This window comes from Triturus cristatus, chromosome 2_1 (genome assembly GCF_964204655.1).
Source record: "Triturus cristatus chromosome 2_1, aTriCri1.1, whole genome shotgun sequence".
NCBI lineage: Eukaryota > Metazoa > Chordata > Amphibia > Caudata > Salamandridae > Triturus > Triturus cristatus.
Window position 1 is genome coordinate 1,035,755,271 of NC_140581.1, and position 20,306 is coordinate 1,035,775,576.

Here is a 20,306-nt window from a genome sequence, read left to right on the forward strand (position 1 = left end):
TCCCGAAACAACAAAAAAAGCATTATGACGTGTCCGCATCAAAGTGGTTTTTTTTGTCATTCGACATAGACAATGTAGGCGGGGTGGGGTAACACGGAAATGAAAAGAGGGTGGGTGGGTGGTGAAAAGGAAAACAAGCATTTGCAATGCAATAGGTCTCGCATTTGCGAGATTTTTAGCTATTGGCAATGTAAATGACAATGCTTTTTTATGTGTTTAAAAAACCTGTACTAATAAAAGTAATTGTTATTTACAATACTAATAAGTCAAAGTTTTGAAAATGCAAGAGCTATTGCATTACAAATGCTTATTCTACATTGTTTTATATAGCGCAGAGCAGGACTCCAGGGCGTCGGGCGCTGTACAGAAGAGGTTGTACCGTAGGCAGAAGCAAGACCATGACACTGAAAAAAGCAATTTACAGGCAGGCTGGAATTCAATAAAGTGTAGTCCACAAGTAGTATTTTTAGAACAAAAGATTTAATTGAGAGGCACAAGACAGCTATAACTATAAACAAGTATGAAAAAATCACCCAGAACCGAAATGTTGATTTTTACATGCTGTTAAGTGTTTACGAAATGTAAATTATTAGCTGTAGTAAGGTGTGTGACTTGTCACAAATTATATTCTTGCTGTCCAGTGGCAGATCAACTGTGCCATGTACCCTAGTGCAACAGAAGAAAACAGGTCTGACTGTGGGTTTCTAAAAGCGGCCATAACTGGTATGCAATATCTCATCCCGGGGCATCACTCGTTGTGTTGCTCTAATGATAGCCCTGTCCATGTGTGAACCGTGAACAATCATTACATTTACATAAATGGGTGTACACATGTAATTTGTGCATTCTGTAACTTATGCTGTGCTGTGCAGCTAAACCCATGAACCTGCGGGATGCGGCGCGCACTAACAATGAAAACATCGATCACAAATACACCAATGACGTATGTACAGTTATTCTCAGCACTCGAGTGGTAATATTATGGAGCATTCTTGTTGCATTAACAAATGAAGCTGAAGTGTTTATTCCACTCACACTTTTCGTACCACTGTGCATCGTTATATATTTCAGGGCCTCCATGGCCATCACAATACAGCAGTCCGCACAGGGACATTTTTCATTGGCTTGTTTTAAAATTTCAAGCAGAGAACAAACACATTGCACTACGACAGAGTAAATTTGCACTTCATACACAAAAGAAGTGTTGAACTAGCTAACAAAACATCTTCTTCTTTATGTCTTCAAGCACTGACTTTTATAACCAGACTATAACTAGTCAGAGGGATCGCTCACGCTCTACAAGCAAAAGAGACTGTTAGACCCGGCATTTTAGGCTCTTGTGTGAAAGGCTACGGATAGACGACGTTTTGCCTAAACATAATACTCCGGTGCGGAGTGAAGAGTAATATTCTAGTCTCATGTTGGCCGGCTGAATGCTAAAATAAGTACAGCATCCCTTTACAAGATGACTAAAGGAGGATAAGGCCTTTGAAAAAAGCCGAGCCCACATAACAAGAATGACAGGGGATACAACCAAGAAAATGAACTCGCCCCTGCCCCACACAGCTTAGTTTACCAGTGACAGGAAAGCCTGAGCAGAGAGAACTGCAGTCTCAAAGATAAACAAGCAACCAGGGCACAAGGTCTAAAACGAGAACATGTGTCTGGCTTCATGGGGGCAAAGAGTGACTGACAGATGCTTTTTCCAGGAAGTGAAAGCTCGAAGGCCGTAGACGCTCTAGGTCAAAGGAGAGAGCAGGGAGAGAGGAGCTGTTCTGGGGCGTGACTAAACAGACAGAGATAAAGGACAAAAAACAAGCAACACCGGCACAGTTCAATCAGTGAAGGGGGAGAGAGTTTGGGGACACTAAAGGATATTCAAGTAGATGAGACGGACACGTAGTAGATTTACACAGGAGTTTCATTGGTTAGCAACTCATCCATCAGCAGCTGGGCAGCAACTGCCAGATGAGAGACAGAACCAAATACATTCCAAGTTCTATGTTCCATAGAACCTACATCACAGAGATGCCATGAAGGAAGACACCACACATCTCCCTTCTAATAAAGAAGTGTACAGGAAACACAGGGTTACAATTCACAGAGAAAAGATAATATTGGAACATCATGAAACTAAAAAGGGTACTAATTAACATAATCCTTGAGCTAGGATCGCATGGATGTCTTTCGTCCACTTCGTCGTATATCTGGACGAGACAACTTATCAGAGACATCAAGTCGATCCCTACCATCCTTTTCCACTTCAGGATTGGATTTGAGAATGACCACACAAATCAGATTCCAAATTCTTCCATCTTTCAATTTGACGGCATTTCTAAAACATTTTGTTACACAAATTAGTTTTGTGTATTTGGACCAGGACAAAGCACCTACGGGTGCCTTCACTCGCACTAAATCACCTACCCTTGCAGCAACTTGCTTAACCCTTTTTTCTTTCATCAAAATGTATTTTATTTTTTTAGTTGTAACCTTTCTTCTCTTTGCCTCCAAGCACCAACACTATTATCTTTTACACCTTTTACTCCAAGTCATCCAACTTGGGCACAATCTTGTGTTGGAAGTTCTTCCTTTGAACATTTCAAAAGGAGACTTCCTAGTGGAGGTGTGAGGCGTAAAGTGATGTGCCAAGATACATTTTTGTAACTCCTCCTTCCAATTTAAGGAATTCACTTCAGACAGTTGAATGTTCTCTTTTATCACTCTAATAAATCTTTAAACTGTCCCGTTGGCCTCGGGATGATAAATTGCACATCTTTTGTGTTGAATGCCACACGTCAGCAAGAAATCATTCATTTGCTTTGACCAGAATTGGGGAACATTATCAGATAATAGTGTTCTAGGAAAACCTTCCCTTTTGAACATGTCCTGAAAAATCAAATTACACATGCAGAAGTCACATCTGACACAACCTCCACCCATCTAGAGTACAGATCAATTAAGACTATCAAAAAAGGAGTAACATGATCACCAGTAAGTGGCCCAACAATATCTATTGCGATATCCTCCCAGGGACTACTTGGTAACCTTTGACAAAACATAGGCATTGTTCGAGTGGTAAGAATCTTATCACTGATCATACATTGCATGCACTGCCTAACCTCTCGCTCTATCTCCAAATCCATATCAGGCCACCAGAAACTAGTTCTCAACCTTTCCTTAGTCTTCACTATACCTAAGGGTCCCTGATGTGCCTCTTCCATAAGTTTCTTCCTTAACGACGATGGGAGAACTAACTTAGTGCCTCTTAACAGTATTCCTCTCTTAACAACTAATTCATCAGTAATCATTTGCCAAGTTTTTGACAAGGATTTATCAAACACATCTTTCAATTGTATCATGCTTATGACCTTTTACCAACTAGCAATCTTTCCGTACTTCTTGTTTCCACTCATCCTCATTAATAATGCCTGAAGTTATTTCGCAAACACTGACTTCATCCTCCAGCACATCTTCCACTATCAGTTCATCTTCCACATCACATACCAAGTGGGACAGACAATCTGAAGTTGCATTGTCAACTCCTGGTAGGTGTTCAACCTCAAAATTAAAATCTTGTAGACCAATCATCCAATGCCTTATCCTTGAGGAAATGAAATCCAGACCCTTCTTAGAAAAGATCTCTCTCGGCGGTTTGGTTTGTGATCAGAGCATACCTTAAAATATGTCCCCCAAATAAAATTGTGAAACTTATTTAGTGCCCAATAAATGGCCAATGCCTCTTTTTCAATTACAGAGTAGTTTAACTCTGCTCCACGCAAACTCCTTGATGCACAAACAGTGAGGTGTTCTTTTCTGTCCCAAGTTTGCTTTAAAATTGCTCCTACATCCTTTGAGCTAGCATCTGTCACCACTGTGGTGTCCATACCTGGGATAAAAGCCTGCAATTTGGGAGCATTATTCAAGTTCTCTTTTAATTCTAAGAATTCACGTTGACATTCTTGTGACCATATAAACTCTTTGTTTTTACTTTATTTATTATTATTTATGAACTTCCCATAATTTTCAACCATGCCTAAGAAGGATACAACTTCCTCTTTTGTTTTCGGTGAAGCTAATTTGAGAATAGTATCCACCAATTCCCTCTTTGGTACAGCTCCTGTGGCCGTGATACAATGTCCCAAATAATTTACCTCTTGCATTGAAAACTTAAATTTCTCAAATTTTAAAGTGAGGCCAGCTTTTTCAAGTTTTTCCAGAACTACTCTCACTCTGGTATCATACTCTTGCTGATTTGAACACAATATTAATAAGTCATCCTGGTAGCATTTGACCCCTTTCACTCCTTTTAGTATGAAAGACATCACCCTCTGAAAAACTGAGGCGGCAGACACTAGACCAAACAACATTCTCTTATATTTGAACGCACCCATGGGAGTGATGAATGCCGTAATATGTCTTGTGAATTCTGAGGTAGTTCTATCTGGTGATAAGCCTGTGTAAGATCTAGAGTTGTGAAGAACCATGCACCATTTAATGTTGACATTATCTCGTCTATGTTAGTTAGAGGAAATTTGTCTACTACTACATCCTTGTTAAGTGACCTGAGGTCCACACATAGTCTTATGTCACCATTGGGCTTTTTAGCAACAACAACTGGCGCCAACCACTCAGATGCTTCCACAGGAGTAATGATTTCTTGTTTTAGAAGCTTTTCTAAATCGTGTTCAACCTGCTCCTGTAAAGCAATAGGAATTCTCCTTACCTTGGCCACCGAGGGCACTGCCCCACTTTAGAGTTTGATACAGTGCATATACCCCTTTAATCACTCTAGGTCTTCTTTAAATAAAAGTGGAAATTCTACTACAAAATAATTGTATTTACTTTCAACTGCCTGAACTTGTACCTGTGGTTCAGCATTTGGATTTAGCATGACCCCCAATAAACACTGGTATGGCCAGCCTAGTAAACCATCACCTCGTTTGAACACATACATTTTCCCCACAATCAACTTCTTTTCCATCTCAATGCATGCATTAAAATACCCCAACATACTAATGGGTTGGCCACCATATCCTCCTGGGCGTCCATCTTATGTAAGCTGTTTTTCTCCTGAAACCACCTGCAGTAGATTTCTTTAGGAATAATAGTAAGGTGAGAGCATGAGTCAAATTTCATCTCCAGTTCAACCCCATCAATTTTCACACTACCAATGGGATGATCAGTTTGTTTGGTTTCAGTGACTTGACAAATTACTTCTTTTACAGCCTTGTTTTGAAATCTTCCCTGTTTTGATCTACAAAACCTTATCAAATGACCCTTTTTCCCACAACCATGACAGACAATGCCCAAAGCAGGACAGGCTTTAGAATTCGCCTTGTGACCAGACCTCCCACATGAAAACATTCAAATGAATTCTTAGAAACATCCTCCTTTATCACCTCTTTTGAGAATGAATTTTCATTTTTTACAATACATACATTTTCTTGTACCTCTTCTACAGTAGGTTGTGTTTTATCTTTTTCACATTTTAATTCAGTAATACATTTTAACATGTGTTCCACCCTTTTAGCTATGGAAATTACCTCTTCTAATGGAGGCTCATCCTTAGGTCACATCTCTTCTCGAATTTTGTCTTCTCTACAATTTAGAACAAACTGATCACAAATTCATTCATCCATCAATTGTCCTTTTTGCACCAGTAACAAAAACAGCCCACAGGAGCCAGCCCCCCCCCGCCCCCCTCCCACACACACACACCCTGGCGGTCCACTGGGGAAATGCCAGGTGCCTGCTATGGGCAGTCCGGCCCTGGGTGTTAAAGGTGTTTTATAGGTCTTTTCTGTAGGCCCGGCACTCTTCCTGGCAAAGAGTACCACTCTTTGCTAGTCCCCAGTGGTCTACTTCTTCTTTCCATGCCAATACCCTGGGTGGGGAGGCAGAGTTCCACCACCTAGTGATGTTGCGTTGGGTCAAAATAATCACTCTGATCTGCAAATTTGACCTAGACTCCGTAACCCTTTCTTTGTGGGTAGAGACCCAGGAGGCAACTTTCCACCATTTTCCATGATGTGCTCCCCACTACACCCTCCAGGGCCAATGTGACCTGGCGCCAATATTGGAACAGAGAGGCTCAGAGCATGTGAAGCAAATAAGCATCTTGTTTGGGGCACCTGGGACACACCGTTGCAGTCTTGGGGAATATGGAGTGTAACCTATGCGGTGTGAGGTATTCATGCTGTGTTACCATGGATTCAATTATTTTGAGTTGGGATTTCCGAGATACCCGCTTGGGGTATTCTAATATAGTCGTCCACTCTTTGTCTAGGAGTGTTCTATCAATATCTCTCTCCCAGTTGTGCCATACTCGTAAGAGTGGTGAGGGTTGTTTTGAAAGGACACTACGGTACATCCAGTGAATCACTTGTCTGCCAGTCCCCATCATGTGTAGTGAATGAACTAGTTCAATTGTGTCCGGTTCAGTCCCATCTGGTGCCCAATGTCACTTGATGTATCGCACCTGACTGGCATGTACCACAAAGAGCGCCCGGTGCAAGCACTTGCTCGCATATGAAGTCTGTGTGGGTGAGTAATGTTCCATCTCTGACCAGTGCCCCCACTTCTTACATGCCCGCCCATGCCCATGGCAAAAGCCTGCATCTTTTTTGTGTGCCCGTGGGGGTGGGAAAGCTGCGGAGTGGTATATTAGAACCGCACCTTTACCCAGTTTGAATCCCTTACAGGCCTTGCTATACATTTCAGGAATTCACATGCATTTTCCTTTAGGGATGATCTACAAGTCATCCCCTTCGATGAACATGCGATAGCTGTGGCCCGAGTACTTAATTTGTAAACAAATAAGTGCCGAGGCTTGAAGTTATTACAGAATCTCGTAACCAGCGCTGCCAAATGTGGGGTAGGCCTGGGCGGTAAATTCCGTTCCGCTTGCGGAATTTGGGTAATTTTGCGTTCCGGGGAGAACGCGGAATTGCCCAAAATTCTGCGTCCCGCAGCTTCGTGGAACTTTTTGCTTGTTCGCGCTCTCAAAATGCGTGTTCGCGAGATATTTCCCCCCAAGCACGCAAACAGTATTCGCAAACAGGAAAAAAGCATCACGAGCAAGCAATTCCGCGTGTTCGCGGAATTTGTGCGTGACTCCGAAGATTTTTTACCGTTTCGCTGAGCTTTGTGTAGCGCGACTACGCAAATTCCGCCCACCCCTTATGTGGGATTGACATTTGATTTATCTACCACCATTCACCACCACGCTGCTTTCCTCAGAGGTTCGGGGCCTCTGCGAGCACAACTAAAAAGGTAATTTCATTAGTATAGGGCCGAACACCATTTGGATGGCATCTCTGTGCTTCCGTGTTTTCTTACAGTCATAAAACACGTGAGGGTATAGTACCCCGCCCAGATGGACATTGTGATAGTGAGAGTTTGAAAATGGCCCCTATCATTTTGAATAATATGCAAATTCCATTGTTCTAGGCTCCAGTCCAGTGCACTAGCTGAAGGAACATTAACAAAAGCGATGGTTTCGGCCTTTTTATTGCGTTATACTTGTGGAAAGTGCAAAATACCCAACTATGACCAGGAGTCTCACTCTCTGTCCCTCTCGGTGCATTCCAATAGAAACTTTTGACATAGCATTTCATCATTGTAATAGTTTTCTATCAGACTATTGTTCTTTCACTAGACACTCCCTGGTAGAGTAACGAAAAGTCTCAGACCCAAAAAGGTTTTTTGTTTGTGCTCAAATGCAATAATGAAAACAACTTTGTTTGTAAGTATATCTTCTGTAACCACATTAAAAAATAGAAAATTCAAAAGTACATACTGGTTGACAAACACACACCACCTTTTTAATGTAAAGAACCTTTTTCAAAGGGCTCTCCTTTGTAGAGAAAAACAAATGTTCTTTTTACCAGCCCTGGGTCTCTATTGGTCTCCAACAATAAGCATTCAAGAAAAATGCTTTGTTTGATGACCAACAAGGCAGGTTCTGGAGGAGGCAGAAAGAGATTCACACTGAAATCCAGCGGTCCAGTCCAGCTCAGCACCCAGCAACAGAGTGCCCAAGCGGCTGTCCCAGGCAGCAGGATGCACGCATTTGCAGTCACCTTTGCACACCACTGACGCCGCATTCATCTTTGAAAAATGATCTGCACTGCAGCTGCCCGCATGAAACAAAGCTACAGCACCAGCCCTGTAAAATAAGAGCCAGTGCTGAGCAGCGGAAACCACTGGCACAAATTAAGCACCGTGGTAGTCCCAGACTCCAAAGTGCTTAGGCAGAAAAAAGCATTAACACAGCTACTATAAGGGTCACTATAGGATAATATGAAAATGAATGTAATGGTTTTATTGCGAGATGGCTGGTAATTTGGTGGCAGGGGGGCATGAAGCTACAGATTCAGTTAAGAGCCATCATGAATTTCGGGACCTGTAATGGGCAATAACATGCAGGTCCAGGAATTAAATACCCACCTGCAACTCTCTATTCTGGCCTCGTTTAAGCTCCCCTTTTCATCCTGCTTTCAACAGGAGGAAAATATGCATGGCAAGCTATTGGTTTTAACCAGTGTTTCCACATGCACTAAAACTCAGAATAGAGTGGAGGGTGATTCCTCTCTGCATGAATCTGAGTTGGAGAGTCTAACTTTCTGCTTAGTCCCTATCTGTGTGAAACAGATACACTGTAGGCAAGGTTGTCTTGGCAAGTGTTATATTCATATAACTGCAAATGTACGCTGTTCTGATTTACAGTTATCAAAATGATACCTTTTATATACTCTTATTTTCGTCATTGAGTATCATGCTATATATTTAACTGGGAAGCTGCATCTTGTGAGGTGATATCATTTTGTTCTTTCAATGCAACCTATATACATTGACTCTTCACTGAATGACATTTGCTCATGTCAGCACTATTTGAGCTCACACCTCTGGAAGGGAAATAATGGAAGGATGAATTTCTCATGTACATTACTGCCATAGATGCTAACAGACTTCCATTTGAAAGAAGGAAATGCATATTATCACACCTTTAAGATCTTAAGTGCAAGAAGTGTTAAGGTCTTTTCTGAAACTGAAACACCTTTAGGGCAGGAAGACCCTGATGAGTATGAGGAAGCATTTTTAGGATTGGAAAAAACAATTCAAACCTACACTCACACAAAGCACTTAAGAGATTCAATTTTTATAGCAATCAGTAAAAAGGAAACAGCATTTTTGATGATTTTTTAACTGCACTGAGAAGTCTCTCCTGTTCAAGTGACTTTGGTGAAATGATTAGAGACCAACTAATGGTTAACAAAAGGTGTTAGCGGATTCAAGAGCATTTGTGGGTTATGGGTGATCCCACATTAGATGATGTAATAAAGTCTGTCAAAGACATTGAACTGACTGTATCTTGAGTTAAAGAAGTAAATGAAGACAAACACAGCAAGAAGGATAATGAGATATGCTAGGTAGTTAACAAAACATTAAAAAAACAGATGAAAAGTGACACAAAATGCATTTGTTATAGGTGTGATAGTGGCTGTTAACCAGCAAACAATAAGGGCTGTGCTGCTGTAACGAAAGGGTGTGCACTCTTACAGCATGTGGGCCATTTTGCAAAGATGTGCAAAGACAAAAGCAGAAACAAGAAAATGCAATTTTTTCAGGTATCCTAAATAAATGTCTGAAAAAATGGATGAAGAGGATACTACAGTACCCCAAACCATGGTTTTGATGGTGCAAGAAACCAGAGAACACTCCTCCAGTTAGCCATCCAAGTCTCCTATGTGTAAACTGACAGTGAAGGGAATAAAAAAGTCTCTGGCAGGCTCTAGATCACCATTCACCATCATTTCTAAGGACATATATGAAAAAAATGTTGTTCAGAATTGTTGCACATTTATCTAAACCAGATGTCAGAGGGTATTTTGTAGCAAAGTTTAAGTTCAAGGAAAGATCTGCTAAAATAAAAGTTTATATAGCTAAGAAAGGAATATACATACTAGGTTGGGGAGAAAGTCCCTTAAAATAACATTAAACCAGTGTGCTGCGGATCCTGTACTGGTGATCAACGAAGTAGACTTTTGTAGTAAGATTAAAAGAATGTATCTGGAGGTGTTATACAGTGGCATAGGAACACCTAAGGGATTTTCTCACCACATAAAACTGAAAACTGGAGCAATCCCTGTAAAGCACAATTTAAGGAATGTGCCTGTCAGTGTTCACAAGGATTTCCCTGGAGAATTTGCCAAAAAATGACATTATTAAGGAAAGAGAATCCTCAGATTGGATTTCACCAATTATATTGGCCACAAAGAGTAGTGGAGATCTTAGATTGTGTGTTCTTCTCAGGACAATCAATGCCAATTTCACTACTGATACTCCTTATGTGCCCAGAGTCAATGATCTGTTGATAATACTGGATGGAGCATATACTTTGGATCTACAAAGTACCTACCACTATGTGGAATTACCTAAAGATTTAAGCCCACTCATACTGTTTGTAACACCTTTTGTAGAGTTCCAATGTAAAAGAATATCATTTGGCCTGGCATCTGTGGCATCAGCTGTCCAACCTGTGATGTACCATATATTCAAAGGCATGGAAGCAAATGTCATATGTTTCCAGGACAATGTTCTATTTTTCACCAGGAACACAGTAGGTCATTTCCCCACATTGCAAGAGGTATGCAAGAGACTTTCTTGATAAAGGATTTGTACTTTGTGCAGACAAGTACAATTTGTTCAGAAAACAAGTGAACTATCTAGGTCATACAGTATCAGTGAAAGATGGGAATCCAAAAGAATTAGTAGTTGATGCTATAAGAAAAACACCTGCCCCTGATAATAACAAGTTGAGATCCTTCAATGAAATATGTCAGTACTATGGGAAATTTGTTAAGAAATGCTACGTTGATGGAACCCTTAAGGAACCCTCTTATGAAAAACACTGACTTCATATGGAACACTGAAAAAGAAGAAGCGTTCAAGACAGTGACGGCTGCATGTAATTAGAAGTGGTGAAATAAAAGAGCACTTACCTGCAGCCACTTCCTCTGTGCTCCAGTCCTGGTTAGCGATTCCCTGCCAGTGCTTCCAAACTCCTATTATGATGTTGCTCTCATGCTGGTAATATTATTTACCAGCATGAGAGCAGTGCTGTGATAGGCCTTAGTGGGCTATTTTGACGCTTGCTCCGACACAGAGAGCCTGTGCCATTTCTCCACCCGGCTGTGTAACACAGCTAAGATGGAGAAATGTAAGTGTGAATGTTGGTTTGGCCAGCATAAGATGACCGAACAAACCCATATGTGCACATACAATGCCCCCACCACTCCTCCTCTCTCCTGCTGACATAGTGACGGTCCCAGGAAGGCCCCGCCCCTGCCCTAAGACTCGGCTGGCTTTGGCTCCCTGGGATAAATAAAATGATAATAAAATGTTTTTATGATCATTTTATTTTTCATGTTTGCCTCTGCTGCCTCTCAGCAGTGATGCTTCTCCGCCATAACGGAATATACAAAAACAGATAATAAATGCATCCACTCTTTGACCCTTTGCAACTTGCATACAATGCATATTTTCTGTGGATACCAGTGCCTATGGTCTTGGTGCAGTGCAGCCCCAACAAGCTGGACAAAGAGTGGACTATATCCTGTGCTTTTAGAACATTAAATGAAACTGAGAGACTGTATTCTGTCATTGAACATGACTTACCTGCATGTGCATAGGCAGTTAACCACTTCAGACACTTGATTTTAGGAAGTAGATTTTTCCTGCATATCGACTGCAAACATTTGTCTCAAATTCTGTCAACAGATAGAAGGCAGAATACTACTGCGCATGTGGCCAGATTATGTTCCAAATTACAGGAATATAACTTTGATGAGTCACACATTCCTAGTTCTGTAAATCAACCTGCAGACTGCCTGTCTAGGTTACCATGTGCCAGGGCTGTTCAAACTCCTCATCATCCAGTGTTTATTGAAGTTGTTGTGAGTGTCAAAGATAGTTGTACTATATTTGATGTGGGACTGGGTGAAGAAAAGTGGTGTGCTGAAAGTGAGCAAGAGAAGATATTATCCCAAATCAAGAAATATATGCTTGTGATGGTTGGCCACTTCTTGCAGATTTGGAAGGTCCTCATCATTCTTTTGCACAAGTTGCATGTGAACTCAGTGTTATAGGTGAATTTGTGTTTCGGTCTGACATGTGTGTTCCCCCAGAAGTTATGAGAGAGATTCTCACCAAAGAGTGCCTTCAAGGGCACTTTGGAATGTCATATTTGAAACATCTGCTGAGAGGCCATTTTTCGTGGCCAGTGATGGATATTGAAGTGTAGAGATGGGTAAGGGAATGTTGCACAAGAAACAAAGTGTGCCAAACCAAGACCCCCCCCATGAGCAGCGTTTCATGGCACATTAAGCCTTGGCAGAAAGTTGGTCTTCACATCTCTGGCTTTTTAAATGTATGTCACAAAATATGCAGTATGCCATAGTCCTGGTAGATTACTACTCCAAATGGCCTGAGGTCATGTCACTAAGAACATTTCCACGGAAATTGCGCTAAAGTTTCTCAGGAATGTTTTTATCCATCAGGGTTACCCAGAACATATTGTCACTGACAAGGGGGTGAGGCACATCAGTGGTAATGACAGATTTTTTAAGTACCCTTAGAAAAAAACATACCTGCTCAGCTCTATATGACCCTCAAAGCAATGATCTGGTAGAGCAGTTCATAAGGTTCTTCAAAATCGGTATACATCTAGCAAGTATTGAGAGAGTCTTCTTTCTAGGAGCCATCAAGAAAAGGCAAGGGTGTTTAGAATATCAACCAATGTTGTCAACGGTCTAAAGTTTTCCTTTTGAAGGGAAGGGAACCCACAGCCTCCATTTGCCCCTGATGGTATTTCCCAGTATCCGCCACAAGTATGAGAGATTCTGTGAGCGACATTGGTGAGGTCTCTAAAAAAAAATGCAGCATCATCAAGAAAGGTAGAAGATTTATTATGACACATGCCACAAGGTTATACATTCTAAATTCAACATGGGAGATTTGGCTAGAATTTGTATTCCCAGGAGAGTTAAAAAAGGATGCAGCAAGTTTTATAGACCCATCAGAATTGTCAAAGTCAATAAGGGATGCGTAATCACTCAGGGTGGAAAATGTTGGTGTTTTAGGATGTTGGCTAAATGTTTCAATGTGTCCTCCCTTTAGGATATTGGGTACAAACATTCTGACAAGCACTATAGTTTATATTCACCCAGTGTTGAAAGCACCTTACCGCTTACCATTGAAGGAGAGACTCCTTCAGAAGCTACACCTTCACACTTACCGTCAGTTGGTACATCTGCTTCACCTGGAAGAGTGAGCTCTCAGAGAGAACCAATTTCCATGAACAATGGTATGTGCTTTATAATGTCGGTTTTGGAAGAGTGTATATACCAGTTAACATGCTTTGCTGACCTCGTTGTTACCTGATTGAAATAAACTTTGCTCTCAACATTCTGATTGTCAGCCTCCTATTTACAACAGCAAGCTCTGCTGAAGGCTGTAATGTCATAGGTACTTGCAAATTGAAATAAAAAAATAAGTAAGTAAAAGTAGGCATCAGAGCATTAATCATTTGAGTAAATAAAATGCATGTCACATTATTACCATCTAACATACTTTTTTGGGTTTTTACTTGCAAATTTACATTCTGTGATTTTTTTTTTTTAGGGAGGAGCTTACTTTTTCTTTGAACATGTTGCCGAAACACAACATAGCTGGCTTCACTTTATTCAGCGGATCTTACAACCTACATGGGTACATATAGGAGATGGCTGCCAGTTAACCAGAGAAAGCTGGAAGGATATAGAGAATGCACAATTTTCGGAGCTGAATCTACGACACATACAAGGCCCTTTTAAATATAGCGTTATTCGATCCCATGTTATTGGTTACGCTGTGAAGTAACCTAGCAACTAGGAGGGCCCTTATGGCTGTTTGTAGTCCTTTTCATAACAATTACACTTGTCTGCGTTTTCAAAAGAATCAGTGTGTTTTTTAAAATGTATCAAATTTTCTAATTTCTTTTTTCATTAATGCTACAAAGTCTGCAAGTTTATCTTGATCTGTCTAATGATTAACTGACGATTTGCCTGGTGGGAACTACGATTCACTACATTTTGTAACTATTTGGAATTTATTTCTAAGCAGCATTATTCACAAAGTGCCTTAGTGTAATCTCAATTACCACCTTAAGAAGCTTTTTAGTCAGATAAGGGTTGACGGTGTTCTGACTTCACAGTGTTCTCATATATATATTTATGAAATAGATATATAACCCTCCCCCAAAATTTGTAAACATTTGTAATCATTTTGTAATTGTCTGCAACATAACTGTTGATTCCTCTTGATGGATTTTATATTGATTTTTCCTGACTCTGCTTGAGGTTATTCTTTTACATTTTTTAGCTCTGATAAATATTATATGTTTTATTTTTTAACGTAGCCTACAAGTATGATGGTTATATGATGTGCTTCTACTTATATTTCTTCCTAAAAGCTTTTAATATACGATGTGAGATGTTTTGACTTTTTCTGTAAATTATGATTTATTGATCGAATAAAGTGCTACTAGTATAACCCTGCTTTGGGGCTGCATTTTCAATCAAAAATGGCTTTTTAGTTTGATGGAACAGCTTTAAAGTCTTGATATGTGATTGTACTTTGTAAGTCATGTCTGATATCCAAAATTACATAATTCCTTATACAGCGTTTTCCAAACTGTGAGTCACCAGCTAATTTCTAGTGGGTATTGAAAGTGCAATCAGTAAAAGTGCCTTTACATTTTGTTTATCTTGTCATGTGTGCTGAGCTCCAAAGACAGAGGTCAAATGTCAGGCTATGTCTTCTGACAACTTGCTGCTTATTCTTTTATCATGAGGACTGGTGTTTACTTTTCTTTCTCTCACTGAAAAGTATGAGGAGCTTTTAAAGTGAACTTTGTGCCAATCTTGCTGGGGTATAGGGAGTCTGCAAGGAAAGTTTGTAGGATGTAATTTTTTGTTACACAACAAAATTATACCTGTAAATGAACTGTACACATTTCAGAATAAATCAGCAATTAGACAAACAAAAATGAAGCACTTTTTGTATAATTCTTAAGGGTAATGAAGTGGGAAACAAAGATTTTAATAGGATCAAGAGACTTACTTGGTGATGCGCAATTGCTAAAAATTCACTGAGTCCTGATTTCCACCTTTCATTTGTGTGCTATATTGTGTTATCCGTAAAACTGTATATGTGTGCAAATTTAGGTGCCATGTGAATGGAAAATGTGGTTTCTGTAAATGACAGTGCTCTACCGCATGATGCTTTAGTAATAAAACTGCAACAGTGTGCTCCAAAATGCATCATCAGATATCCACTACACCCTTAACACTCTCCTGCTGAATTCATTTGCTACACTGTGTGTGAAGTTATGACTTTTACCAGCCCTATGACTTCACTCATCGTACATTGATGTCAGCGCACCTACTCTGAAAATTGTTCCAATGCTACTGTTGCAAAGGTGCTTAAGTACGTCCCTAAGTCCTGTTGTAAAACCAACCCTTGTGAGTATTCCCAAGCAAGACAAAGTGAACCTTTCAGTATTCGTTGCTGTTTGTTTTTACTTCGCAATGCCATTTCAACAGATTGTAGTCATTATACGTGATCATATACAATCATCCAAATTGTGTACAACTTTCACATATAAATTGATAAATATGGATGTGGCCTAATGTCCAGAGCTGCTGACTTTAGACCTGGGAAACCAGGATCGAGTCCTGTGTTGGCTTTGGGTCAATCAATCTGTCCACATGTAATGTAACCTTGTGCTCATGTAAATCGCTCCAATGCCTTGGCCAGTGATCTGGAGCCCAAAATGCATGACTAGGCCTCGTTGTAACACAAAAATGGACATGAGGCCCTCTCCAATACTCTGCTGCAGAAGGAGTTTTTCAAATTTGCTAAACCCACTGGCATCAAAACCAACGTTTTTCAGTAGTCCTGATTTTAGTGAACAGATGCCACAGGCCAGCATCCCACTCTGAAAGGTGTGTCAGCTCCTGTGCAGTTTACCGTCTGCCACTATATCTAACTGTGGTCAAGAATAAGCTGCCCATAAAAGACATGTCGGAGGGCATGGTCAAGGTTGCTTTTAGAGAGGTAAACTAAAAATTCTAATGAGTATGTTATTTTTGTAATTTGCAACAGTTCAAAGTCTCCTTCCTGATGTCCGTTAAAGCTACGTGGGTCGCGAAACTTGGTCTTTCTAAAAATTTGGTCATGGTTCTTAAAGTTTGGGAAGCAAAGCAAAATATTAATGTTAAGTGGAAGATTCCATGCCCTTTAAAGGATTAAGATGGATGATTTTCTGGTTGGGTATAATTCCAGTGCATAGAAAAGTAACTCACTGTGCAATAACTACCAAGAAAAGACATCTGTTTTAAAATGTTATAGGTTTAAAGAAGAGGATAATTATTTGGGGTGGGCAGTTGCCTACCTCAAGGAATATTAAAATTAGGTTGTCTGTGTGAACCTCAAAAGTCACTAAATTAACCCATGCGCAACCCCCGGGTAGCAATGACACAGACAGATTTAACTTAGGGCTATGTTAAAGTAATAATATAGTACAAAACCGTAATAAAGTAAAGACACCCAACAATAAAAATAGCAAATTAGAAAATGCTCTTCAGCCAAGGCTGTGAGACTTCAGGGGAGGCTTTTAGGACTTTATCCTGTAGGGTCCTGTGCCGATTCACTTGTGACTGGGCAAACGGGAATCCAGGAAAACATTCTTTCAGCTTGTTGTGTCTTTGTAGTAACATTGGAGATCAGAGCACTGACCCCTGGAGTCCACTTCCTGGCCCTGGGTATAGGTGGGGGCAGATCCAGTCCTTCACAGCTCCCCTAAGGCAAAAACAAACAGTGTCCAGTCCTCTACAAACCTTCCGCAGGTCCAAAAATTGTTCCAGGAATGGTTCCTTCACTTATGGTTGGCACTAGCCAGTAGGTGGGGTTTCTTCCTGGCTCCTCCCTAACCAATGGGATAGCCATTTTCTCAGCAGCCTGGTTGCCATTGTACATTGTCCAATTTTAAATATCAGTCTCCTTAGCTTGTGGGCAACAATCTGTACTTACAGGTAACACATTAAAATGTATCCGCATGCTTTCCCAACTATCAGAAAGGGTTATTTAGACAGGTTTGAGAGCAGGTTTTTGGGTTGCTGCAGTCAGGCTACACCTGGTAGGCCTGAAACCATGTGTTAGAGTTCCTTACTTCGCCCACAACTAGTGTCTCCTTATTTTCAAGCACCAGTCCCCTTTATTCTGCAATTTCCTATTGGCTTCGCTTTGACTATTTGTATTGGACATTATTGAAAAACAAGATTTTTTTTAAATGCTGCACTTTTATGAAGTTTCCCATTAGAATGTGGGTCCAGAGGAGCCAGATTAATATCCGATTTTAAAGCAAGCAAATTACTGTGTAAATGATTTCCTCATACAGTCATTGGGGGCTATCCAAAAGGTTAAATCAACATGTGTAGATTTACTTGTAGTAAATTTTCACTAAATACTACTTTGGGCTATTCACAAAATCGGAGTGTAAAATTGCTCATAAGTTTAGACTTAACATGTCTCCACCCATGAAACATGGTTGAGTCAAACTTACAAGTGTGAAGTTACTTCTGTCAAAAAGAAGCAGCAGTAAGTCCAACACCACACATGGCTACCCACTGATACTGAAACATCACCCCATGGAAAATAATAGAATTAGGGTCCTAAGCTAAATACCCATAGGAAATAATGTTAAATTACATTATTTAAAATAGTTTAAAATACATACATTTATTGTTTAAAAATTATCTAAAAATAAAACATGTTTACCATATTACTAAACTTTTAAATATTTTAAAATTAATGTTTGGGAGGAGCCTAGCGCCTGACCAAGATGGCCGCGTGAGCTTTGAGCTCCCGGGACCCGCGCGCCCTCCGTCGATTATCCTGTCTTAAATCCTGTTTTATATGCACGGCATCTTGCAGATGACTCATTGCTGAGGCGATTGATGCTGCCCGGGCTCGGATCGCCCACCGGGAACCGGAGTTGTGCACGGCGGAAGATTGAGGCCTATCTCCGAGGGATGCCAGGGGCTGGCGTTGTCAGGATGCCCGGCCTCTAATTGAACAACAGCGGCCTGGCGAGGTGTGAACTGGCGGACGGAGAACGCCGTACTTTCACTTTCACTTTCTCGCCCTTTGTTTGCCTTGGCCCGGGAGTGCCTTCTGATGCTTTACTATCCTCTGGAAGCCTTGCGCCCTACTCTGACTGGTTATTGCAGATCTGGCTTCTCCTGTTCCCTCTGACTGAGAGAGGGTCGTCTCTTTGCACCGGATTGCTCGGTGCCAGACATGTCGGGTAAAGCAGAGGTGGATAGGCTGAAACCCAAGGCTACCAGGCGGGGAGCCTATACCCAATCCAATAATATGGATCGCTATGCCCAGCAGAAGGGATCGCCTGGTGGATCGGGCCAGTCGCTGGACGTACAGAAGGCTGCCTCATCCCCGACCTCGGAGCTCTCGTTGCAGGATGTCATGGGTGCGCTCGAGGGGATGCAGGCCTCGATTGGGAGACAGTTTGATGCCCTGGCGCATAAAGGGGATACTATCTTGGTGGATGTCAACCTGATCCGCGCGGATTTGGGCAAAACTAATGAGCGGGTTAAATCCCTTGATTTCAAGACCACAGGCCTCGCTGATGATGTCTCGGAACTTCAGACCGAAGTTCGTAAGCTGCGGGCCGAGAACGACCTCTCCGCCCGCCGGCTGGAGGACTTTGAGGGCCGGGCCAGGCGCAACAACGTGCGCATTATTGGGGTCCCGGAATCCTCGGATGAGATCTCCGCAGATCTGCTCGTGGAGGACTTGGTGCTTAACCATCTGAAGCCTAAGGGCCTTGGAAAGTTTTTTGCAGTCGAGCGGGCTCACAGAGTTCCTGGCGGGAGGCCCAGGGCGGGAGCCCCTCCGAGACCGATTGTCGTCCGGCTCTTTCACTTCCGAGATCGGGACGCTATCCTGCAAGCATCGCGGGTGACGGGCCCGGTCCCTTTTCAGAACGCATCAGTGAGTTTCTATCCTGACTTCACCCAGCTGGTGCAAAAGCAAAGGCAGAGTTTCCTGGGGGTGAAGAGACGTCTTCGGGAGAGGGACCTGAAGTATGCTATGCTTTTCCCTGCCAGACTACGTGTGGTGTATGAGGACCGGACTTTCTTCTTTGAGTCGCCTGCTATGGCCGGAGACTGGTTGGACGCTATGCCCCGACGACGGACTGGCGGGGATGCTGCCACAGATGTGAAGGGTGACCGGGATGGGCAGGGTTGATGCCTTTGGAGCCGGACTGACTTGCTTTGGTTCCGGACACTGACTTGAGCTGATTGCAGTAATACGGAGGGTTGCAGGAGGAAGATGGGAGCTCTTTCCTCCCTCAGGGTACTTTTTGTAGTTTTGTGTTATGGTGGGGCGACAGGCACACGGCAAGTTGGGGGGGCTTTGTAAGATGCAGCAGGGGTGCAGGGTGGGGGGGAGAGTTGGGATTTTGGGGTTGTTGTTGGGGGGTTTGTTTTTGCAAGGCGTAGTAATGGTTGTCAGGGTTGTTCAATGGTGGCTCTTCGGTGTGGGGTGGGCCTCTTTGTGTGTGGGGATGAGGGGTAGGGGCTTAAATATTATTAGCTGGAATGTTAATGGCTTGGGAGATCGTATTAAGCGGGGGATAGTCTTGCAGTTCTTGAAACGGTCTTTGCCGGATGTGGCCCTACTGCAGGAGACACACCTTATAGGTAATACTTGCTATGCTCTTAATAGAAAAGGTTACAAATTCATCGCTCACTCGGGATTCTCCTCAGGCTCCAGGGGTGTGGGCATCCTTGTTAGAGCTTCACTCCCTTTCGAGGTGGACTCCACCATTGTTGATGATAGGGGAGGTTTGTGGCGGTGACGGGGAGGTGGGAGGGAAGAACGTTGGTTTTGGTTTCGGTTTATGTCCCTCCTGCCCTGCAGGCCTCCACATTTGCAGATCTGGGTAGGGCCTTGCTGGACCTCCCGGAGGGTATGCTAGTGGTGGGGGGAGACTTTAATGCTGTCGGCTCTGGGTTGCTGGATAGGTACCCGCCCAGGGACACCGGGGGGGCTCAGAAGTGGCTTCCAGACTTTATAGATACACTCGGCTTGGTAGACTGCTGGAGGCTCCGGCACCCCACACAGAGCCAATATACCTTCCACTCCGGGGCGCATGGTAGTCTCTCTCGGATTGATTACCT

The 20,306-nt window shown here is 42.1% G+C and overlaps 1 protein-coding gene across 1 annotated transcript in view; it reads left to right on the forward strand.

The window, feature by feature from the left end:
* The window catches only part of LOC146866291 (thiol S-methyltransferase TMT1A-like), a 245,322-nt gene extending 230,234 nt beyond the window's left edge, over positions 1 to 15,088 (forward strand). Inside the window, exon 3 of the mRNA XM_085635295.1 lies at positions 13,684 to 15,088. Coding sequence (XP_085491421.1) covers positions 13,684 to 13,920 — 237 coding nt within the window. The 3' untranslated portion in view covers positions 13,921 to 15,088. The remainder of the gene's footprint in view (positions 1 to 13,683) is intronic.
* The last annotated feature ends 5,218 nt before the right edge of the window (positions 15,089 to 20,306 follow it).